Here is a 25,803-nt window from a genome sequence, read left to right on the forward strand (position 1 = left end):
CCCCAAGGGCCCGCTGCAGGGCTTGTTGGCTGTTGGGGACCCCAACACAGGGGCCACTGGGGGCGGCTGGTTTCCCCAGGGGCAGGGCTGACAGCTGGGCGCTGCAGAGGCTTCTCCCAGCCACGGGCATCGCCTCTGGAATCCAGCTGCACTGGGTGTGGCGGGTAGCTTGGAAAGGTGCTAATTGAGGGTGTCCCTGTGGGCCAGGGGGTATAGCTCAGGGGTAGAGTATTTGACTGCAGATCAAGAGGTCCCTGGTTCAAATCTAGGTGTCACCTACCAGCTGCCTTACCCTTTAAGCCTTCCAGCTTCTCCTAATTTCTATCTCTATGTCTTACATATCTATGACCCATATCACCCAATTGGATTGCTGGTTCACTCCTCTTATATGTGGGCACTTCCAGGTCATTTTAGAATATCTTTGTCTATATTTGACCTCTGGGTCTAATGTTCTCAACCTGAATAAAGAAAAAGAGAACTGCAATCTTTGCTGTCCCTGTCCCGTATCTCCCTATGGAGAGATTGGACATCTACATTTGGGTTTAATTGTTGAGATTACCGTTACATGACTTTGGTATAATTCTTATGTCCTCTTTCCTATACTGTTTTTCGGTTGGGGAAGGCCTTTTGCAAGCACAAAGCCAGACAGATAGCCTATTAAAACTTTGTAAAGTGGTTTGTTAAATTGTTATCACTATTTATTTGGAATTCAGTTAAATGGCACAGTGGATAGAGTGCTGGGCCTGAAGTCAGGAAGACTCATCTTCCCGAGTTCAAATTTGGCCCCAGACACTAACTAGGTGTATGATCCTGGGCAAAGACACTTAACATTGTTTACCTCAGTTTCAACTGTAAAATGAGGTGGAAGAAAATGGCAGACCACTCCAGTATCTTTGCCAAGAAAACCCCAAATGGGGTCACAAAGAGTTGGACACAACTAAACAACAATTTATTTGGAAGAATGTGAATTATGGATTTGATTATGAACTGTGCTACATATGTAGACTTCCACAACATTCTGTAGCATGAGCAGTGAGAAAAGCATTCAAAAAGGAAACAAAGACCCTCTATAAGTCACGCAAAATCTAAGATTTGGGACTATGGACTTTGACAAGCACACTCCAGTAGGTCTGCTGAAGACACAAGATTAAAACTAGGGAAAGAGTGTAAGAGTGGGGGTTGATTGAGCAAATAAATCAAGCAAGTCACCCCATCTCATTTAAATTAAATGATAAAATGTTACCCTCTGATACCGTAATCTTACGAGAACATGTCAAACCAATAGTAGCTTTAGACAAAGTGTGCAAACTCCTCATCAGCAGGAGTGATTTAGGGTTAGGGTCAGTTAAGAAAACTTGGTAATGCCCTGTATAAAACCAGGGAACTAGTTCAGAACCCAGGAGACTCAAAGAAATGGACAAGAATCTTCTAGCAAATCTCTGAGCTGGAACCAAGTGGGAGGGGAGACACAGTGTCCTAGGCCCCTCGGTTGCAGTCTCCCCACCTTGAAAACTTCAGAGAGTGGTAGACTTTCCATTTTCCCATCAAAGCCGCATCCTCTGATCATCAGATGACAGCGTCGGCATTGGGAGGTGATGACAGCAAGAGAATAGAGGCAGATTCTAGGCTCTCTAATAAGTCTAGCATAAAAACTGCAATATACAGAGGAGAAGCATCCTAAAGGCTCCAGCAAAGGGACTTCTGCAAATTAAGCCCACTTTCCCCTGGGCTACAGATAGAAGAGTATGTCATAAAATTTTGGGAGATGTTTTGAACCTGTTCTTACTACACCTTAGTAAATATCCCTTTATAAAAGATAATTAAGTCTGGGTAACTGATAGTCCCCTGAGAATCATAACTGGAAACATATCAACGGGGGCTTGTCAGAGCACTGAAAAAGACATCTGCAATCCCTCAGGAGTACCCCTAGAACCCTGAAGGGAAGATTTAACTAGGCTTATTGTGGGAGACCCAAGTCTTCAGTGTGAGTAGTAGTTGGAAGGATCCCCAGATCCTACATATGCTACATTTACAGAAACTGCTATGGTTTTTCTGGCTGTCATTCCCAATTTAGGTTGGCATGCAGGGTGTATATAGGTGCCCTTGTCTTGCATCAGGCAGCAATACCATGTTTTACCCAGTTTTTAATCTTTTCACCATCCATTTCTTTTTCCTTCCCTTTTCACTCTCACCACATCCTTTCACCCCCTCAATATTCTTGTCTTGATCAATTCCATCTTCTTCAGTATCAACTAAGCAACAGATCTGGTTTTCGTGGCTTGAAACTACAACTTTGTCTTGATTCCTTCCGTCTGGGACCTCTTGAGATTTTGTTACATAGAATCGCAGAACCTCAGAGTTGGAAGGGACCTCCACTGGCCATCTTGGCTAATTTGGATCTGGCTAACAATCCATTCTACATGAGTCCCAATAAGCAGTCACTCTGTATATCTCTTGGAGCTGGAGGGGTAGGGGTGGAAGGGAGAAGGGTGGGCATACATGATTTCCTTAGTCATGGAGCTTGATCCTGTCTCTTAACTTTCTCCCTACTGCTCTTAGGTCTGTTTCTACAGTTCAGTGACTTTGTTGTTGTTTCTGTCATTTCTGACTTTCTTGTGACCCTGTGGACCACAGCATACAGGCCAATGCTGTTCAGGCAGTTTTCTTGGCATAGATAACTAGAGTGGTTTGCCATTTCCTTCCCCAAGGGATTAAAGCAAACAGAGGTTAAGTGACTTGCCCAGGGTCACACAGCTAGTGTCTAAGGCAGGATTTTAACTCAGGTCTTCCTGATTCCAGGCCTAACTCAGCTCTATCCACTGAGCAATCCAGCTGCCTCTGTGACTTTTCTAGTCACCAATTCAGTGGCCTTTCTCTCTACAGCATCTGAGTGTAAATTATCTTTCTCCTCCTTGGGCCTCCATGACCCAACCCAGGCATGATAAATCCTTTTGGATGGAGCCCAGACGTGTGATTTCACTGGCATAAGGAATTCCTGATGAGGAAATTGTCTCCTGATACAGTTACTTAACTTCTAAATATCTCAGACATCTCTCAGACACCAAGTGATTAAATTACTCTTCTTCATACTGTTGCTAGAAACTGTAGAGCAGTATTATTGTATGTTCACATAATATCGTCAGATTTGGGTGAACACTTTCCTGGTGTGGAAGCTGTGATTTGTGGAAATCTCTGGGTGTGGTGTAAAAAGAACATTGGTTTTCCAAAGACCCAAGCTCTAAGCCCAGGTCCCAACAGATCCCAGGATCTCCACGACCCTGGGCAAATCACTGAACTGTTCCTGTTTCTTCAGCGACAGAACAACAGTTAACGCTTGCCATTTTCTCCTGGGCTGTTATGAAGAAAGCACACGAGAGCCTAAGATCACAGACAGAGCCGAGGGACCCTAGCAGTCATCTAAACCAATTCCTTTGTTGATACAAAAACTAAGGCACAGGGAGTCTGCAACTTGTTCCAGCTTACACAGGTGGTAACCACCAGATGTGGGATCTGAACTCAGTGTCTCTGGCTCCATTCTATCATGATTCCTAACGGCAAGCTTCTGCGCTCTATAGAGTATAAGCTAAGCCTGAAGAACCTGGTGAATGCAGTTGAAGGTCTGGGACAAATGTGAGACCCACAGCTGGACCTGGCAGCTGGGTGTCAGCTTAAGCCAGACTGATGGATGATGCTTAGAAGTACCTGGCCTTGGCTGCTACAGGAGGAGTCAGAAGGGTCCTAAGTTTCCAAGGGGTAGGATGCCAGGGAAGGGAGCTGGAGGCTGAGAGTCGGTGAAGCCATGCTATCTGCTCTCTCTAGAAGCAGCTTAGTTCAACAGAACTGTGGCTCGGCTTCATGAGTCCTCTGACAGCCATTTTTCTCTGTAAGCACGAATTTTTTTTTTCCACATTTGGAGCTGACAGGGACCTTGGGGGTTATCCAGTCTAACCCCTTTATTATACAGCAGAGGAAATCAAGGGCCATAGAGGTTAAATGATTTGCCCACAGCTTCAAAGATAGTAAGCAGCAGAACAGGGCTCCAAATCCAGCATTCTTCTTTCTGTGCCAGTGGTAGTAATAATAGCACCACCTGTTAGAGAGTATTGGACTCAACAGGCTATATTTCAAAAGCACCTGGAGGAACAGGAAAACTGGAACAGGACAGGCACCATATTTACTAGTGTTAAAAATCAGGGAGATATCAAGATTGCAAGATTGCCAAGGTTGCCAGTTTGTCTATTCGGTGATGGATGCTGGTCTATTATAAGGAACATTACTGATAACTTTTCAATATCACAATACTTTCTGACTATATTTCCCCCCCACTTCTGAAACCTTTTTTTGCATCAAACATCTTTAAAAGTTAAGCAAAACCAATTACATATCAACTGCATTTGACGGTACATACAATATTTCATACCACTTTGATACCTCTCACCCCCATACCTCCCCATCACCATCACCCACGAAAGAAGGGAAATACATGTTCTCACCTCTTCTCACACCTCAAGCTTAGTCAGAGTAATCAGTGTTTATCTTTTCGAATAAATTCAACAAACTTCACATTCTCTCTCTGTCATCTCCCATGTTGTCAACTCTATTGGAAAGACAATTTCTGCAGTCCTGATCTCTCTCCCAAGCTCACTTGCCACTGACACTTCGAATTCAATGGGCAAAAAACCAAAAGTAATGAACTCTTCCTTCCTGGGCCCCCCAAACAACAGAAACAGAGAACTTCAGCAACTCCAAGTTTGCTTTTGCAATGGTTCCATCATCTTCTCAGTCACGAAATATAACTGATATTTTGACTTCTCTCTCTTCTTTACACCCCCTCCTCCACCCCCACCCCCCCCAGGAATAAAGACAGAAAGACTATAGGACTATATAAGCAGATGCTCAGTTGTTCCTTCAGGAAGTGGGCTGAATCTGCCCCAGAGCCAGTATGACAGGTCCACATGGGGTGATGTTGAAGGAACCTGCTCATCACAGAACTTTTAAGAATCTTCAGGGCGTACATAGCTCAAGTTTAAAGACTCTGGCTATCTACCTGGAGACCCCTGGGGTCAAATAAGTGGAATTGTCCTGGAAGGCTTGTTTTTATTTCACAAAAGTAGTGCTAAGGAGCATGATTCCCAGCTTTTACCTTGACTGGGGAGTTTAGGATTTAGTTTTTTAAATTAATTCTCTAAGTATACCATTATATCATCTGCGAGTGATAGCTTTGTTTCTTCGTTGCCTATTCTAATTCCTTCAATTTCTTTTTCTTCTCCTACTGCTAAAGCTAACATTTCTATTACAAGATTAAGAAACAGTGGTGAAAATGGACATCCTTGTTTCACCCCTGATCTAATATTGGAAATGCTTCTAACTTATCCCCATTACATATAATGCTTGCTGATGGTTTTAGATAGATGCTACTTATTTTAAGGAGAACTCCATTGATTCTTATGTTCACTTGTGTTTTTAATAAGAATGGGTGTTGTATTTTGTCAAAAGCTTTCTCTGCATCTATTGAGATAATAGGATTTCTGTTAATTTTTTTATTGATATGATTAATTATGTTGATAGTTTTTCTAATACTGAACCAGCTCTGCATTCCTGGTATAAATCCCACCTGGTCATATTGTATTTATCCTCGTGACAAGTTGCTGTAGTTTCTTTGCTAATATTTTATTTAAAATTCTTGCATCTATATTTATTAGGGAAATTGGTCTATAATTTTCTTTCTCTGTTTTGGCTCTTCCTCGTTTTGGTATCAGCACCATATTTGTATCATAAAAAGAATTTGGTAGGACTCCACCTATTTTTCCAAATAGTTTATATAGTATTCAAATTAATTGTTCTTTAAATATTTGGTAGAATTTGCTTGTAAATCCATCTGGCCCTGGAGATTTTTTTCTTAATGAGTTCACTGATGGGAGTATTCGATTTCTTTTCTAAAATGGGGTTGTCTTTTATTTCCTCTTCTGTTAATCTGGGCAATTTATATTTTTATAAATACTCATCCATTTCACTAAGACTGTCACATTTATTGGCATACAGTTGGGCAAAATTAATTATTGTTTTAATTTCCTCTTCATTGGCAGTGATTTCACTCTTCATTTTTGATACTGGTAATTTGTTTTCTTTTTTTTTTAATTAAATCAACCAAAGGTTTATCTATTTTATTGGTTTTTTTCATAAAACCAGCTTAGTTTTGTTAGTTCAATAGTTTTCTTAATTTCAATTTTATTAATCTCTCCTTTGATTTTTAGAATTTCTAATTTGGTATTTAATTGGAGATTTTTACTTTGTTCTTCTGGCTTTTTTTAGTTGCATGCCCAATTTATCGATTTCTTCTTTTTCTATTTTATTCATGGAAGCATTTAGAGATAGAAAACTTCCCCTAAGAACTGCTTTGGCTGTATCCCATAAGTTTGGTATGTTGTCTTATAATTGTCATTCTCTTGGATGAAGTTACTGATTGTTTCTAAGATTTGTTGTTTGACCTATTTGTTCTTTAAGATTAGATTATTTAGTTTCCAATTAATTTTTAGTCTATCTTTCCATGGCCCTTTATTACATCATGATCTGAAAAGGACGTATTTGATATTTCTGCCATTCTGCATTGGATTGTGAGTTAAGGATTTTGGAGCAGGGCAGGTCCGAGTTGGGCAACACAAGTAACCTGCAGGATAGGAAGCAGAGTTGCTAGGAGGTAGATGGGCATAACCACAGAGGTTGAGGCATGTTGGATAGGTGCTTTGCCAAACTTACCCAGCACCATGGAAAAAGTCACCTGGAACTGATGTTCTGTTCTTCCCTGCACATAGCCAATAACAAATAAAAATCTGATGAACTGAATCGAGTTCTCTTTTTCTTAATATGCTCTTAGGACAAAGTTTCTGCCATTTCCCCTGGAGACTCCACTGTAAACATTAAAAAAAAAAATCTTCAAAGAGTTTTGCACATTTGAAAATAGCTTTATTTCACCACTGCTCAGATCCTGCAGTCAAAAACACAGTTACTGCATCATAAATAAGAGATGACCATCAAAAGAACAAGCAAAGGAGAGAAATTCAACCTCAAAACTGCATAAATACTTTGCCTAATTACAGAGTTTGTAAGTATACATGACAATTAACCAATCCATGGGAAGTTCCACAACACTTGCTGCCCACCTATCAAACATACGAATGCCTCAAACACCATGAGGCAATGGAAGAAGAAGCATTGGATTGTTCCCCCAGCGCAATCTCCAGATGGGAAGTTTTGCTAGTGTTTTCCAACATGTCCTACAAGCAAGAAAGGGATGGACAATGGAAATAGGTAGCAACTCTTCCTACCTATTCTTAAAAAATACATTAGGATATGCACCCAAACATTTAGATATATTTCAAATGCTATTCTCAAGATCAATTGCAAAGGGAAGAGATCTTTGCAGCTGTGACCATTAGAAAACTGGACAAAATTTGAGGCTGTGGGTGCAGCATGGTAAAGTCTTTAATTGGCTGGGTCAATCAGTCCAGCTTTGGCAAAGATTTCTTGCAAAGGAGTGGGAATTCAACTTGACAAGATGGCTAAAATCCCAAACTGGTTATCTGTTCAAATTCAGTCTTACAATTCCCAAACACCACAGGCCTAAAATCTATCAAGGACGTTTTTTTTAAAAGGAGGAGAGGCCCTTTAAATCCTTGGGATGGGTACTCAAGTAGCTCTTGGTATTGTTACTTCCTTTTTCATGTGCATATATAATCTCAGAAACGCAAAGAGCTTTTGTATCCCCAACAGCCATAACACAGGACTAGACATGTGTGACTATCTTATAATGTGAAACTATAAGGACAGAATTCTGGAAAATAATTCCTCTCTGGGAAGTAGGCCACTTGAAGGGATGACACGTAAGAGAAAACTTAGCAAAGTGGGTAAACCTGTAACCTGAACTAGGAGAGGCTTGATCAGTCATTGGATTCAGATCTGTCAGTTCTCTCTTATTCCATAAGACAGCTGAGAATAAGGGACACCCCTCAGGCCAGAAACAGGAAAGTATTGGGTAGCCCAGTGGTAGGGGTACACAAGCTCTGAAAAAATGAGAATTTCATTTCCAGCCCTTGGAGGGAGTAACTTAAGAGCCAAGAATGAGGACATTATGCTTGAGGTCACATGGATGCAAGAAGAACTAGGCTATTTTAGAACAGGTAAAAAAAAAAAAACCCAAAATGAAAAATCCAGACACTGGGCTTTATTAAAGTTTAGACATCTCAAATACAGCTGAGGCAAAAAAAAAAAACCAACAACTAACAAACAAAAAAAAAACAGAACCAGGTGTAAATGTGGTATGAGCTCCAGACCCATCTGCAGCTACATCATAATTACCTCAAAATCAGAAATCTGTGCTAGGTAAAGCTCATCCTTAGTGAAGCTTCAAATACCTTCAGAGGAGGCCTGTGAGTACCCAGGGGCACTACCTAGTGCAAATGTGACAGGAATACTTTCAGGAACAGTTCTCAGGATCACAGATTCAGAACTGGAAGGGAACCTAGAGGTCATCTAGTACAATCTCTTGTTTTATAGAGGAGGGAGCTGGAAGGCAAATCAAGCACGTGCCAATACCAAGCCCATGCGTCCTTATGTTGTCTGAGCTAGGTGGCACAGGAAGCATTAGTTAATTCCTCTAGAGAGGTCTGGCAACCACTGCCCATCTACACACATCTAAGTGAGGGCAGAGCTAAGAGAATCCTCCAGCCCTTGCCTTCATGGCAAGACAGGGATCAGTGAAGGGTACAGAGGTACAAAGGAATAACACTGGTCCCCGAAGGGGTCATTTTAAAATGAGATGATAGGGACCAGTAAAACTAGAATACCTGTCACTGGGAAACCTGCAATCCACTCTGAGGAAGTGCTTCAGAATCTGCATAGTAAAAGTTTCCTTCCCTTAAAAACTCAGGGCTTCAAAGGAAAGAGTCAGCAGCCACAGGCTCGAGCTTCCCTCCCCAGAACAGTGAGGAGAGTAAAGCCCGTATTCCCTTCCCGTGCCCCCATCCAGGATCTACTCCCCTGGTGTCACTGCAGTCAGCTCGGTCAGTCCAGAGTACAACGAAAGCTCAACCGGGAGGAGTGCATCTCCTGCTCAAGTGCTTCATCCCACCCCTCATCATGAGTTTTCCTTCCTGAGAAAATGTGGTTGTTCATGCCCAGAGATGCTATGTCCGTGCCCCATAGTTCCCTTCCAATGAGAGGGAGCTTTCAATTCTCCAGAAGAGAGTGAGTTACCCCTACCTGGCCCGCGGCCCTGGGCAGGGTTTTCCCAAGGATGCTAGCCCACATTCTCCATCTTCACATACGAATGTGGGTTGTGCAATGGTTCCCCAAGGTTCACTTGGGCACTACTCCCTTGTTCTCTGGCCCCTCGGCGCCCCTTTTGGTCTTGCCCAGTCCTAGCACCTTCTCCATCATGCTTTCCCAAGAGGCTTTCAGGAGTGGGCAGTCTCTCCTGGCCTCCACCTCCAAGGGGGCCAGCAGGAGGGTCTTTAGATGGTGGGCAGCCCCTCTCACATTCAGTACAGGGATGAGGCAGCTCACCAACATGGCTGCCCTGGTGCCGAACCAGCCAGGAGCGGCAAATGAAGCTCTTGCCACACTGCCCACATGGGTAAAGCTTCTCTTGTGTGTGACTGCGCAGATGGCGCAAGAAACTGGGTTTCTGCGCAAAACGTTTACCACATTGGGCACACTTGTAGGTGCGCTCGCCAGAGTGGGTGTTCTGGTGTACCGTCAGGTTAGCCAGCCTAGTAAAACGCTTTTCACACTCAGCACACTGATAGGGCTTTTCACCAGTGTGGGTCCGTCGATGCTCCACCAGCGTGGATAAGCGGCTAAAGCGACGTTCACATTCAGTGCACTGGTAAGGCTTTTCACCAGTGTGGGTCCGCCGATGCTCCAAAAGGGTCGACAATCGGCTGAAACGCTTCTCACATTCTGCACAGGGATACGGTTTCTCACCAGTGTGGGTACGGTAGTGTGTAGTAAGAGTAGACTGGTGGATGAAACTTTTCCCACACTGGGCACAGGTATAGGCTCGTTCACCTGTGTGTATGCGGTAGTGACTGGTGAGGGTGGCTTGTTGGGCAAAGCTCTTGGGGCACTGGGGACAGGCAAAAGGACGAGGGCTATGGAGAGCTTGCTGGTGCTGGGTGCGGTGCTCTTTCCGGCTGAAGCTCTGGCCACATTCAGCACAGGGATAAGGCCTTTCCACCGAAACCGATGCTGGAACATCTTGACAGTAGGGACTAGGAGGAAGGACACTGAAGTCTCGCTCCCATGGGGCAGATTTGCCAGCTGGACCTCTCAGGAGGGATGAACTGCAGGGGTTCTCACAAGACCCCCCTCCTAAGCCCAGATCTGGGGCTTGATGAAGGCTCTCCTTGTCTCGGCCCTGCAGAACCCAACTTGGCTCCAGGTCCTTGGACCCCTTCTCCTGGCTCTTTTCTTTCTCTTTACTGACCAGCCAGTCCTCTGCTGGGAGAAAGCGCGCACACACACACACACACACACACACACAAAAGTATGAATCACTTCTGTCTCTGGTTTCTTTAAACAATGGCCCAGTGAGGGGCTGGAATGGCTCATTCCCCTCTTTTATCTTATAGTTCTAAAATCCCAGTTAGTGAGAAGTAACGGAGGATTCAAGGATCTCCACAACCTACTCTCAATCTACCCTTTATCTTCCACTACCTTCTTCTACTGCCTCTCTCCGCCAATCTTTTCTGATTTATAATCCTCTCTCTGAATAGATCATGCTCTAACCGTCCCTGGGGTATCCTCCTTCCTCTCCATCTCTCTAAACCCTATTTGTCTTTTAAGGCCCAGCTCAAGTTCTGTCTTCTACACCAGGCCTTCCTTAGAACCCTCAGCACCTATAGAACTTGTCTGTTGCTTATGGATAGCAGTTAATCGTGAATTACTTTGTGACTTTTTTGTATTATTACTTTATATGTTCCACATACCTTACTCTCATCTCCCTACCTAGACTATAAATGCCTTGAAGGCAGGGACCATCTTATTGTACCACCCCCTCAAATGATATGGCCCATTCCTTGCATTCATGTACACACGCACACATGCACACACACTGCCAAAGACTGACACAGGGTTGGCACAAAGACAATTAAACTTGCTCAATGAAGACATCAAGTGAAAGGCAACTTTCCTGTTGAAATAATGACCTATTAAATCAAGTTGCCTGAGAAAGGAGCCCACAGCAGACAAGGCAAATGAGATACAGAGATATTGATACTGGCTCTCAAGTTCAAAATATTTTCTTTCTTTCCCTAGGCAAAAGGAAGAGCAACCATAGTGAGGTGAGGCATGGACCCTGGGCAAGAATTCTAAGTCAAAAGTTTAAACTCAAACTAAGAATTACTTCCCAAGTCCAAAGGTGACTCGGAGTCATTGTGACCATGGTTAAGGGGGATTGGACTAGATGAGCGCCAAGGTCCCTTCCTACAAGGACTTGTTCCTTGGGAAAACTGAAGTAGAAATTCCTGGAGAAAAGCAACATCAGCTAGGCCATGAAAAGAAGATTTCTCCCAAGATGTGCCTATACTCTAATACATCCATTTGGGAGTCATGGACACCTGCCTTGACACCCCCTGGCTGCTGCTCTCACCCAGAGTATACACACCACAATGAGAGAGAGAAGAGATTCAACCCTTACCTGTGCAGAGGTCGGTGGAGATCTCACTCTCTTGCAGACTCTGCTGATTCCTCCCACATCCTCCTTCTTGCTTAATCCAGGGAAGTACATCTTGAGAAGAAACCAGTGTACTTGTTTCTACAGGGGAGAGAAAGAATTAAGGGTTACAAATCACTGGGCTTTTTGTTACTCTGTGGGCCATGCTGTCTATGGGTACAGCCAGAGGCCAGACACAAAGCACCAAGGCAGATATTTCAGCACACAATTCGGCCCCGATGTGTTACAGGCTACATGAAATCTCCCAGATATACTAAATGGACCAAAGGGCTGATTTCAGATAATATACGGGTAGTATGGCAGGAAAAAAAAAAACAAAACACTGGGCTGCCAGTCAGAAGATGGTTCTAGTCTAAGATCTGCTAAACCACTTACACTGAGAAAATCACTTCAACTTGAATGAACCGATGCTAACCTATTTCCAGACTGTCAGTCTTAAACCTCCAGCTGCCTGCTGGACATCTCAAATCCAACATCTCCAAAACAGAACTCGATATTTTTCTCCCCAAACCCTCCCTTCTTTCGGTCTTCTCAATTACTGTTGAAAGTCCCACTATCCTCCTAGTCACTCAGGCTCAAAACCTTTGTCATCCTTTATTCTTCACTCTCTGTCACATCCCACATCCATTAAGTTGCTATTGTTTCTACCTTTGTAGAAGGTAGAATATTTATTTGGTTTTAATAAAATCATACCTCACTCAGCTAGACCTGTTCACTGTAGAATAGAGTGAAAGTTCTGGCTTTTATGTGGTGCCGTATAACACACTGTAGAAATCTTGATTTTATGTCACTCCTCTATGCCCCTTTCTCCCCTCATGATTTCTACCATGCTGGTCCAGGCCTTCAATGCCTCATGCCTAGACTATTGCAATAGCCTGATGGTAGCTGGTCTCCCTTCCTCAAACCTCTCTCTTCTCCAATCCATGCACCACTCAGCTGTCAAACAGACCTTTAAGTACTTTAAGGTCTGATGATATCACACCCCAATTCAACAAACTTCAGTGGCTTCCTATTATCTCCAGAATCAAATATAAAGTTCTCTGTTTTGCTTTCAAAGCTCCTCATAACCTAGTCCCTTTCTACCTTTCCAGTCTTCTTACATCTCACTCCCCTCCAGGTACTCTATGATCCAAAGACAATGGTCTCCTGGCTGTCACTTACATACAAGCATTTTCACTGGCTGGGAATTGTCTACCCCATCATTTCTACCAACTAGCTTCTCTGCTTCTTTCAAATCTCAGCTAAGTCCCACCTTCTGCAAGATGCCTTTGTCAGTCCTTCTTAATTTCAGTGTCGACCCTCTGATTATTGCCAATTTAACCTGCATATGTCTTGCCTCTATATAGATATTTGCATGTTGCTCTCCCATTAGACTGTGAACTCACTGAAAGGACTGTTTTTTGTCTTCCTTTGTACCCCCTAGCACAGAGAAGGTGCTTAAAAAATGCTTGTTGACTTACTGATTTTTATGGTAGCCAAGAAATAGAAGTAAATGACCACTGACTGGGGAATGGCTAAACAAACTGTGGTACATGAAAGTAATAAAATATTATTGTCCTGTAAGAAATGATGAACATGGGGCAGTTAGGAGGCACAGTGAATAGAGCTCCGGCCTTGGAGTCAGGAGAACCCGAGTTCAAATCCAGCCTCAGACACATGACACTTACTAGCTATGTGACCCTGGGCAAGTCATTTAACCCCAACTGCCTCACCAAAAAAAGGGAAAAAAAACAAAACAATGAACATGATGAAAACAGAGAAGCATGGGAAGACATGTGAACACATACAAAGTGAAGTAGAACCAGTATAATGTACACACAATAACTACAAAAATGTAAGTGGAAAGAATAACAATCAAAACTGAATCTTCTGAAATTATGATGACCAAGCTTGGCCATAAAGAAATACAAGAGGACACCTACACTCTGCATTCTTCTGCAAAAGCATACAGATGCAGGATACTATACATAATGTCATGCTTTTTTGGGATGTTGGCTAGTTCTGAGAAGTTTTTCCTTTTTATTCTTTAATACTGAGGACAGATCTCTATCAAGGAGTAGAGAGGAAGGATATAATAGGAAATGTAGGTGATATAAAAACAGTGAGTGTATCAATACAATTTTTAAAAATAAAGAGAATGGGGGCAGCTAGGTGGCGCAGTGGATAGAGCTCTGGCCTTGGAATCAGGAGGACCTGAGTTCAAATCTGGTCTCAGACACATGACACTTACCAGCTGTGTGACCCTGGGCAAGTCACTTAACCCCAATTGCCTCACCCACTCCCCCAAAAAAAAGAAAGAAAAGTTTATGGAATAAAATCAAGATTTCTACAATGTGTTATATGGCACCACATAAAAGCCAGAACTTTCACCCTATCCTATGGTGAACAGGTCTAGCTGTCCAGACACATCTGGTTCTTTCCATTCCTCTACAATATGTCAAAGGATGAGTGAGGTATGATTTTATTAAAACTAAATGACTGATTGAAGTAGCTGCTGTGATTCAACAGAAAATCTGAGAACTGGTATAAACTATTCTTTATTCTCAGGGAATCACAGGATTATGGATCCAGAGCTAGAATTAACCACATCTCGTCCAACTCGTTTATTTTTATTATTTTAAACAAATGAAGAAACTGAGATCCAGGAACATTAAGTGATTTGCCCAAGATCCCACATGGAGCAGACTTTGGGGGCAGCAGTCATTGCGCCATGTAACACTGCCCTCTCTTCCTGTCACACAAGCTACAAACCCCGCCAAAAGTCCTACAGGCATTTACCCAATGGGCTTTAATTTGCTGATGAATGAACTCTGGAAATATCAGAAGACAGAGAAACATGGAAAGATTTGCATGAACTGCAGCACAGTGGAGTGAACAGAATCAATGGCATAATCTATGAAGCAAATTCACTAATGTACTTTGAAAGATCTCAGAATGCTGACAAAAGAAATGACAAATCATGACTTTAAAAGACCGATAATGAGGGGAGGGAGGTAGGAAGCCTTTATCAAGTGTCTATTCTGTTACTAGGTACAGTGTTAAGCACTCAACATAAATATTACCTTGGTTGATCCTCACTCTGGATTATTACCCCCATTTTACAGTTGAGGACACTGAGTAAGTCAGAGGTTAAGTGACTTGCCCAGGGCCCACATGGCTAGTAAGAGTTTGAGGCTGGATTCAAAATCAGGTCTTCTCAACCCCAGGCTTGGCACTTTATCCACTGCAACATTTAGCTGCATACTTCCCATCTCTCGATAGAAAGGGGATAGACCAGAAATACAGAATGAAACACATTCTCAGACATGACCATTTTATTGATTTATTTTGCTCGACTACACATGTTTACAAGGAAAAGCTTCTACCTGGAGGTACTAAGCCAGTTAGCGAATAGTGACAAACATGGAAAAAAAGAAAATCAATAATACATTTCAAACATATGCAGAAGGAAAACAAACGTTATTTGAATACTGAAGTGATCATATTTGGGTTTTTTTTTTTGTTTTGCTTTTTTGGTGAGGCAATCAGGGTTAAGTGACTTGCCCAGGGACACACAGCTAGTAAGTGTCAAGTGTCTGAGGCTGGATTTGAACTCAGGCCCTCCTGACTCCAAGGCCAGAGCTTTATCCACTGTGCTACCCAGCTGCCCCGGTCATATTTATTGATGGTTAAGTTCATAGTAAAAAATTAAAAAAGAAAAGAAACATTCCAAGGATCAGCCCAGACTATTTTGGAATTTGTATATATAGGGTCATGCTCCAATCTGCTTTGAGGGAAATTCTACCCATATTCTAGGAAGAAGACAATAGTCCTGTTACCCCTCTTGAATAATGAGACAGATTTACGACCAAGCTTAATGATAAGCACATGGCTAGGTTAGTGAACAAAACTAACCAGGTCATACAAGGGAAAAACCTATGGCTTTGGTTTTATTAACATGGTGTTGGATCAAATGCTAGATTTTTAAATGTAAAAGAAATCTTAGAGATTATTTAATCAATTATTTTTTTCAAAAATTTTACACGATGAAACCAAGGTCCCAAAAGATTAAAAGACTTGCCCAAAGTAGAACATCTGGTTACTGTAATAAGAACAACAATGTACTAGGAACAAGGAGACCTTGGATTCCAGTTTTAGCTCTGTCTCTGGTTGTATGACCATGGGTAAAAAAACAAACAAAAAAAACCCCTAGTTCTCTAGGACTCAATTTTCTCATACGTAAGATGACAGAAATGGCTTCTTCAGTCCCTTCCTACTCTGAAAGGACCCAGGTATTCTAATTCTTTCCATGCCAGTACTGCCAGTAGCCGACTAAGATCCCTCTTCCATCCCCTCCAGTAGCAAAGCTACTCACCAGCACTGGGATGGACTGGGTTCTCTCTTTCCTCTGTGTTTGAGAGCTCTTGGCCACATGGCTCCTCCCCTTGTTCAATTCGGGATAAGAGATCTGGCTTGGAGATGGCATAATCTGGTAGGGAAGAAGGTGAAGTGTTAGGAAGGACATGACCTAGGTCGTTTACATCTGGAACTTGAAGTCATGGATTCTAATCCTCTAACAGTCAAATAAGATGAGCAGGAAACTCAGAAGGGAAAACCATAATGCCCTTCATGTAGCCCAATGACTTTATGGGGAAAGAATTCCCACAACTTAGGCCTTGGAGGTTTTCTATCTCCATGTCCCACTGTTCCCTATCTTGTTCATATGCTCCATGGGTCAGCCTTCATAAGTAGTAAAACTGAGAGGCTTACAATCTTTTGATCCTAACCGTGTTTCAAACAGCACAAACATACACATGTGGCTTTTTATCCACGTAATCTGGGAAAGAGAACGTTGTTGAGCATGAACCACACTATGGAACAGAATAGAACTAAGGTTCCATTCTCTCCCTTCACTCCTCCCCCAGCCTGAGTCAGTCAGTCAACAGGCATTTTTTACATGCCTACTATACACCATGCACTGTACTAAGGGCTGGGGATACAAAAAGAAAAAAAGTGAGTTCCTCAAGGAGCTCACAAAGGAGGGAGACAACAAACAAATACGTACAAAGAAGGTGTGTGTGTGTACACACACCTACACACACACACATACACACAACAGACTGTGAGCCTGAGGGCCATGGGGTAGGGCCCTTGACAGTAACAGAGAAATCTGAAAAACAGGAAGGTTTGGGGAAAGATAGAATTCAATTTTGGACTTGCTGAGTTTAAGATTTAAGCGGACGTTTAAGTGGACACCCAGTTTGAAATGTATGAAAACAGTGGGAGATGTGATACTGGAGGTCAGCAGAAAGGTTGGAGCAGGATAAGTAGATTAGAGAATCAATAGCATAGGGATGATAATTAAATCCATGGGAGCTGATGAGAACACCAAGTTAAGCAGTAAAGAGGAAGAAGAGAAGAGGGTCCATAATAAAGCCTTGTGGGACAACCATAATTAGTAGGCAAAAGCTGGATAAACATCCAGCAAAGGAGACTGAGAAAGAGCTCAGATAGGTGGGAGAACTAGGTGAGTGAGGAGAAAAAGATGATCAACTATATCAAACGACACAGAGAAGTCAAGAAGAATGAGAACTGAGGAAAGGCCATTGGATTTGGCAATGAGGAGACCACTGATAACTTAGAAAAGCTATTTCAGTGAAATGATGAGATCAGAAGCCATATTGTAAGGGGTTAAGAAGAGAGTGAGAAAGTAGAAGTGTCTATTGTAGATGGCCATTTTCAAGGAATTTAGCCATAAAGGGGAGAAGAGATATAAGGTGATAGTGGGGATAGAAGGGTCAAGTGAGGGTTTTTTCAGGATGGGGGAGACATGGGCATGGTTATAAGGCAGCCAGGAATGAGGTAGTAGAGGGGGAGAGATTGAAAATAAGTGGAAGAATGGGAACGAGAGGAGGCAATCTACTGGAGGAGATGAAATGGAACAGGAGGAGGGATGAAAAGATCTGAAAGAGCTGTTGAAGAATGGGATTGTGTAGCAGCAGTGAGGGCATGGTTTAGACTGTAGAACATAAATTTGTAGAGGACCCGGTGAGAAAGGTTGCATGATTTTCTCTGCCTTTGCTGAGGAGCACAAGTGTAGCAGTCAAGGCAACAGATGGTGGGAGTGACTGAAGACTGAAGCCTGGAAGGGCACAACAGGCAAAATGATGAGGGGTCTAAGGACTCAGTGCAGTGCTGAACTGGCTCACGAGAGCGTCAAGATGGGGAGAAGAGGAGGGAGTGGCTAGTGCAGAGGTGATAGCCTGAGAAAGAACTGAGAGGTTAAAAGGACTGAAGGTCATGGTATGGATGAAGAGTAGGGTTTGGTATGGGAAAGTGGAAGGAGGTAGAAAGCCAATACATTACGATCAGATAAGGGGATTTCAGAGTTCTTGAATGTGAAGATGGTATATTTGCAGGTGATGGCAAGATCTAGGGTGTAGGGGAGTAGGTCATGGGAAATGAGTAGGTTAAGGAACTTAGTAATTGTGGTGTTCGAGAGTGTCAATATATATGTTGAAATCCCCTAGTTTGAGGGTAGGAGTTGAGAAAGACTATGAGCCAGGCACTGAAACTCATTGAGGAAGAAAGGAGAATGTCCTGAAAGTCTGTAGAAAATAGCTATCATGATTTTCATTGAGTGGAAGATGTGGATTGTAAGGATCTCAAATGAAGAAAGGTTATTGAGTCATTGTTAGGAGTTGGTTCATCACCAACCACGTATTTGGGCAATATTTATCAAACACATACAATAGATAAGGCCCTCTGCTAAGCCCTGTGAGATACAAAGATATAAGACAAGGCTACTACCTATTCCAAAGCTTACAGCACAGTACAGAGAAATATATCAGTTATACAAATAACCACCCACAAAATAACAGGAATGACATTATGCTAGACAGGGAGGAGTCCCAGGTTTTTGGTGCATTCTCCTTTTTTTGAAGCTTGTAACCCTGAGCAAATCATCGCTTCTTACCTTACCTGTATCAGATGTTCTTTCAAAGTTCCTTCTGCATCTCAAATATAGGATTCTAAGTAGCTAAGTCAGTGGGTAAAAATTAAAACAGGATTTCTACAGAGACTCCAGAGCTCTTAACACAGAGAGAGCAGCCCCTTACCCAAGGATACCAATGTTTCATAGTTTCCTCTCATCACATGTTTGTAGAGCTCCTTCTGCCACTCATCCAGGTTCCCCCACTCCTGCTCTGAGAAATACACAGCCACATCTTCAATAATCACAGGTACCTGGAAAACAGTACATGAGACGCCCAGAGTCACATCTGATATCCAGCTGGAGCTCTCCGATAAAATTCCAGTAAATAAGAGTTAATCTCCACTATGCCTCAAGCTGCCCGAGGTTGAATAGGGTCAAGTGGTTAGTTTTGCTTTTCCTATTCCATATGCCCTCCCAGGTCCAGTTCCAAGCTGCAGGCTACTTAGAGGTCTTTACAGGTTTCTTCTCTAATTTACAGTCAGTTCCTAGTATACCTGTTACCATGGTGACCTCTCCCTATACACCCCAACTCCTTTGAGCAAAGCTCTTCCTTTTCTTCCGCTCAGGATGATTATACTTGTCCTTCGCAAATACCCCAAAGCTCCTTGGAATAACTGGTTGACTAGCTTTAGGGACAAAGAAGTCTGCCTTCTCCTGGCTCTAAGCCTGCTGCCACTGGCCTTTTAAGAACGTTATGTGCCAAGTTAGTATCCACCAGGAGATTACCTTGGGGACCTCGCCCTTGCTGCCTGGGGGAAGCCGAAGGATCCAGAAGTTCCTGTTTCTCAGCAGGTTCTCCATGTTTTCCAGTCTCCTCTGGAGTAACCCATACTCCTGGAGCAGGGTACCCAGCACAGCCCATTTGCCCTCTAGCTGGTTCCCAAACTCCACTGCTGTCTTTTCACAATCAACCAACTTCTTCTCTGCTGTGCCTGTCCGCCCCTCTAGGGTCTGCAGGCGGGCAGCCTGGGACTCTACCTTCTGCTCCACAGCCTGAATGGAAGCCAGGATAGCCAGCAGTGAGATCTCAGCTGACTGGATCTGGGCTTCTCGCTGAGGGACTGTAGGAGATGCTGGAGGTGCTGGGTGTTGTATGCTGGTGTCCCATTCCTGAGACTAAACCCAAGGAGAGACAGAAACAAATGGGGGTGAGAGGGTAGGAGGAAGTCATCTCCACTTACCATAATCAGCAACAAAGAGACAGTGGCTGAGAACTGTGTCTGAGCTACGGAAGCAGAGTCCCAATCTCAAGGAGGGGAGGCTCTGAAGGCACTGCCATCACTGGAATGACTTGCTGGGGACCATCATCTCAGGTTCAAGTTCCAGCTCAATTCACATCTTAGAACCTGTCTCTTAACTCATTGCTCTTGATCTCAAAGCCTTCTCTGGGCTCTGAGAGTCTATAATTTTGAGACCACACTACAGCTAAGACTTTACACTACTACATTTCATCAATCTCGGCCTCGGTTTCCTCATCTATAAAAAGGGCCAATAAGCTTTATACCATCTATAATAATTAGCTAGTATGTGTATACATACATATATATATATGTGTGTATATATATATGTATATATATATAGCGAGAGAGAGAGCACTTCAAGATTTACAAAGCACTTGACAATAATTTCATTTTGTCCTCAAGACAACCCAATATCAATACGATATTATTTATCCCCATGTAACAGAAGAGGAAACTGAGGTAGACAGAGGTTAAGTGACTTGTCTAGGGTCACACAGTAAGTATCAAAAGCTAGATTTTAATTTAAGCCTCCCTGATTTGAGGCCCAATATTCTATCTAGAGCAAAGTACCTTGTAAACTGTAAAGTGCTATAGAAATGTGAGTTGTTACCTCCTTCCAGGACCAATATGTTCAAACAGCCCCTGATATACAGTCAACTTCATTTACTAAACACTCACTGTACAGAGTAGGAAAGAGATTATGAAAGTAAAAGGGTTTCTTTTTCCTGTAAGAATTTCCAGCCTAAAGCAGGAAGACAAGCAGCATTACAGGAGGACATAAGATCAAAATGGAAAACCTCAAACTTATCGCTATTTTATGCCTTCCCTCAACCTCATTCACTGCTTAGTGAATACCTGGCTTAAATAGTAGTGAGAGTTCCCTTTAGAAGGTATGATAATGCTTTTGGCTGCTTCAGAGAAACCTGGGCTATCCTGGAATTGTAATGACTGCTCCCCTCCTTGAGATGAGGAATCAGGTCTTATAGTTATCTGTGTTTCCCCACATCCCCAACAATTCCTTGCATGTAGATGACTCCCAAGAAGCACCAGATGGATGATCATTTTACTGAGAGCCTGAAATAAATTTTGTTAGTATTTGAATTTGTTCTAACTATCCACATAGGATACAGAAAAGTAGATAAAGAAAACATATGGTACAGACTGAGATATGTAATTAGACAACCTATATAGCTGATTCAAAAGTACATATATTTTGGACAGACAATGCAGATGGACAATGAATTGGCCTCAGAATTGAGAAGGAGGAGGAGGAAGGAAAGAAACAGGTTACGAATGCACTTGGAAAATTTCTCACAGCTTTCAGTAACTCTACGCTTTTTTCTAAAACAAAACCCCAACATTATGAATGAATGAAGCATTTGTTAAACATTTACCATATGCAAAGCACTGTACTAAGACCTGGGTATATAAATACCATATACTTCATAACACCAACATTCTTCCAGCATTATTCCGTGGCTTTGAATCATGGGATACTATAGTCTCAGAGAAAGTAAAATTGCAGATGGTTGAAAGGTAACTGAAGTATGGTAGGTGAAAGTAGGCCACAGCATACTACAAATAATGAATTACATACAGAAAGTAGCATAAAGGATATCAAAGCAGTGTATGACCAGAAGGCCCCCATTACGTGATATATGAAATACGGAACTGACGTTCAGTTTTGTATATAATCCTCTTTTTTGTTCTTTGTCTACAGTAACATTCATGTTTGTGAATGACTTAAGTTAGTGAAAAAGAGAGAAAAGAAAATTTAAATAAATTGTAAGAAAAAAACTAAAAAAAAAAAAAAGAATCTCAATATATAAAAACAGAAATCAGGCTTGTCTATGATTTATTAAAAGGATTCCTCAAGAGAAGTTCCCTTAATACCTTTAAAATGTGGCTCAGGTTATACTTCACTTACAATCAATAAACTACATAAAGTAATTTTATGGTATGATACACACCTGTGCTATGGGGATGTGGAAATAAAGGGGCAATTCACTACTAGGAGGGATCAATTAGTGAAGGTTTTGAGGGAGAGGACAGAACACAGATTGATACGGTAACAGTAATTTTAGAGAAACAACTCACATTTCTACATAGAAATTTGTTAATGTTTACATAGTACTTTCCTCATAATAACCCAATGAGATAGGGAAAGTATGACTAACCCCATTTTCCAGATAAGGAAATTGAGGTCCTGAGATGTTGAGCGATTGATCACACAGCTTAGTACAGGAGCTGAGAATTGAATTCACATACATTCTTTCTACTATACCATGGTCTCTTCCTAATTAATGAATTAACCCACCAATAAATAATGGAGATACAATAGATCTGGAGGGGGCAGGATAGGGTGGGTCAAAAGAAGTTTAGGATCTTCAAACTGACATTCCAGAGCTTGGCCTTGATGTCTCAAAGTTTTGACACTACCAGTAGATGCCTCTTGGGGGATCTCTGGTCTAATCTCCAAGTCTGACATGACAGAGGATGGCAGGATATGGCCAAAATTCAGGGCAGTTAAATTGAAACCTGATATGTATATCATTCATTCAACAGGCATTTATTTAGGACCTACTTTGTTCTGGGCATTGGTACTCTAACCCCTTCCCTGCCAGGCCTTCCCATGACTCATCTGGATCTGGCAGTGGGTCCACAATCATTTACAAATCATCTGCTATTATACTAGCCACTATTCTAGGTGCTGGGGACACAAAGACAGAAATGAAATAGGTCTTGCCCTTGAAAAGCTTACATTCCAACAGAAAACAATGATTTGAGAAATAGTACAGCAGAAGAAATATTCAATCAAGTAATTTAAGACCCAGTTTCAAGTTTGATGCTAACAGAGAGTGCCTGTGAACAAGTCGCTTCTCCTTTGAGCCTACTTTCTCACATAAAGGAGTTGGCTTGATTTTTAAGGACCTAGTTGGATAATTTTTAAGGCCTCTTCCAACTCTTTGAGCATCCCATCTTGTGCTTGGTAACATAAGAGATACCCTAAAAAGGCTCATAATCTACTTGGAAAGACAAAATTAACATGCATGAAAAGAATGAGAAAAAAATTAACTGCCAATTAAGTGACTAAGTGCCTTTAAAATTCAGAAAAATCAGTTAAGACAGGTTGAAGAAAACCAATTATTAAAAGATGGATAAAACTTAGAAAAATGGAGAGAAAGAGGAAGAGCATTCCAAGTGTGAAGGGCAGCAGGCTGAAATAATATGAACTAAGGTGAAGAATAAGCTTTGTTCACAGGATCACGCAATTAGCCTGGCTGAAGCAGAGAATGCAGGTTAGGGAGGAAAGAACAAGTTGGGCTGGCCATCCTGGGGAAGGCCTAGACACTCAAGCAGAAGAATTTGGATTCAGTAGACGAGAGGTTCCTCAAACTGTGTTCCACAGGATATTAGGATTTAGACCAGATGCGACCTTAGAGATAATTTAGTCCAAAGCCTTTATTTTACAAAGGCTCACAGGTGAAGTGACTCGTCTAATACAGATGCTCTTTAGGAGCATCTTAAACTTTTCCCACTCATGACCCCTAATCAGTGCTTCTTAAACAGTTTAAGAAGCGCTGCCCCATGTGAGTAAGTGTTCTAAGAGAAAAATGTCAATTTTAGTGATATCTTTTGCTAAGAATATTGAAGTATGCATCAAAAACTATATTTGTGGAAAGTTTTCAGCATGAAGACAGGCTTACTTTCTCTTATTTTGCTCTAAGAACCCCCTCGATCACTCTTTATTGTGGAAGAATTACAAACCCCTAGGCCCATCACTCGCATTCATTCAGGGAATCAACATTTATGGGTTCCATCCATGTATTTTAAGCCCCCCAAGCATTTCATGGCCATTAGTGTAAGAGACTCTATCGATGGGGAGTTTCCAGTCCACTATCTTTCTGGGCTAATTACACATTACTCTCCCATATGAACTTTATGTTCCAATCAAACTGGCCTACTTGCTAGTCCTTGTGTGTTATATTTCATCTGCAGTCTTTTGCCAAGGCTGCCTCCCATGCCTGAAATGCTCTCCCTCTATAACTCCATGTGTTAGAACCCCCAGCTCCCTTATGGCTCAGTTCAAGTGCCACCAACCCCAATCACTTGGTATAGATCCACTACTTACCTATGAATATATTGTATCCTCCTAGAAGAGAAGCTTGCCTACTTTTTATATGCATCACTCCACAGTCTTGTATAATGCCTGGTACATGGTAGGCAATTTCTAAATGTTTGCTGATCACCAACTTGTTCACTCAGATTAAGGTGCTGGGAGACCTGGTATTTGACATATTTCTGCTGACTGAAAATTCAAAGTCACTAAAGCTTATTCCTTCAACTACTGCTTTTTTTTTTTTTACCCTTTCCAGCTAGGGCAAAGCCTGACAAAAAGGGAAATCTCATTTGGTTAAGACAGGGGAGTCACTGAAAGTGGGGGTGAAATCCAGGCCCTCAGAAAACTTCCCAAGGGTCTGAAATGGAGTCTTCTCCTCAGGCAGGGAAATAAGCCCTTTTTTTCAATTAATAGGCCTGCTTCCTCATTCAAAAATTAACTGAACCATACCCAAATATTTATTCAGTCAGGTACTTCCAGCTCTCAAATTCTATGGTTCCACGACCTTCTTGTGCCTTCAGAGTTCTGTTACCTCCAACCAACTTGAGTCACTTCCCCGCAGGAAGGTCAGGCCCCACCACCCAGGAACCAGAACAGAGACAGTTTAAGAGCCTTTAGAGGAGAACCCCCAGGGTAAACATTTCACACAGCAACCTGATAACAGGAGTTGGGAGATGCCACAATGCCTACCTAGGATCTGTGAGAGAATAAAAACCTTGGAAAACATACTTACAGGCCAACCCCGAATTCCCTCCACCTGGGGATTTGGTCTCCGACTGGGGCGTTAAAAAAGAGGGTCAAGGGAAGCCATGGATCTTTCCCTTAATTGTTACAAGTTACGAAAATGCCCTAAACAGGATTACTTCCCTTTAATTCATCAAGAGATTTATCTAGAATTTTCTTGAAGCCATTTCTATATGATGGTAGTTCCTACAGAGGCAGGGATACAACAGGGACACAACCAGTTCCCTGTTACCAAGCCTACAAGACATGCAGCTATAACAAGACTCAATTATAAATCAGTCAGCCTAAGTTATGTAAGACCGACGTCCCTTTTCTTCCTTCCTACGTACAGGGCAGGCAAAGGACTTGAGAAAAGCATGGGCAGACTACTTTAATGCAGTCTTGCCCCCCAAACAGGGGAGAAGACAGACACCTGGGGAGGGGGAGGGTCGATCTCTCCGATGCAGATGTTTGGCCAGGGGCCTGAGCAGAACAGGAGCCACACCATGTGTCCCTTTAGGCCCCAGTGGGGGACGCAGGATGGGTCAAGCGGGATGGTGGTCCTGGGCCAGGGAATGCAATTGAAGATCAGCGACGAAGCAGAACTGAACCCAGAGAGAGAAAGGGCAGGGGGTGGAATCTCGGTGCCTGCAACAAGGCTGCAGAGCCCTCCTCCCGAAGGCATTCGTGCAAACTGGCCCCGGACTGACCCCCTGACCTCAGGCCTCGACCCTGACCCGGGGGAGCTGCAGCGATGCTCCGGCCTCACTCGGAGAAGCTGGGCCCGCGGCCCCGGAATGGGGGGCATCTTCCTCGCAAAGCCGGGCTGGGGATTGGGGGGGGGGGGCTCTTACCGGGGTAGAGGCCGCCTCGGCCATGGCCCTTGGTCTCGTTCCCAGGCCCCGGGGAGGCTGCGGCGCGGACGAGCGGGCTCCGGGGCAGTCCGGCCCTCTTCTCTCTGCACACGGGACCCACACGGGGGCTTCCGCTGACCAAGCTGGGCTTTGCAGCCGTC

The 25,803-nt window shown here is 42.8% G+C and overlaps 1 protein-coding gene and 1 non-coding gene across 3 annotated transcripts; one reads left to right on the plus strand and one right to left on the minus strand.

Annotated features, from left to right (window-relative positions):
- Positions 1-206: 206 nt before the first annotated feature.
- TRNAC-GCA lies at positions 207-278 on the plus strand. The gene has a single exon. It is a non-coding gene; the product is annotated as a tRNA-Cys (tRNA).
- A 6,663-nt stretch (positions 279-6,941) lies between these two features.
- Positions 6,942-25,793, minus strand: LOC114039171 (zinc finger protein 398-like). 2 transcript variants are annotated; one of them, XM_027856843.1, is made up of 6 exons: positions 25,643-25,793; positions 19,431-19,820; positions 18,829-18,955; positions 16,086-16,199; positions 11,696-11,812; positions 6,942-10,494 (listed from the first exon to the last, which is right to left on the minus strand). In XM_027856843.1, the coding sequence occupies exons 1-6, from the start codon at positions 25,664-25,666 to the stop codon at positions 9,296-9,298; spliced, it is 1,971 nt and encodes a 656-aa protein (XP_027712644.1). In that variant the 5' UTR covers positions 25,667-25,793; the 3' UTR covers positions 6,942-9,295. The 2 variants fall into 2 exon arrangements, with proteins under 2 accessions (XP_027712644.1, XP_027712643.1); XM_027856842.1 differs by having other exon boundaries at positions 6,942-10,497.
- Between the last annotated feature and the right edge of the window lie 10 nt (positions 25,794-25,803).

The sequence above is a fragment of the Vombatus ursinus genome, unplaced genomic scaffold (assembly GCF_900497805.2).
Source record: "Vombatus ursinus unplaced genomic scaffold, bare-nosed wombat genome assembly UNPS02011649.1, whole genome shotgun sequence".
Taxonomy (NCBI): Eukaryota; Metazoa; Chordata; class Mammalia; order Diprotodontia; family Vombatidae; genus Vombatus; species Vombatus ursinus.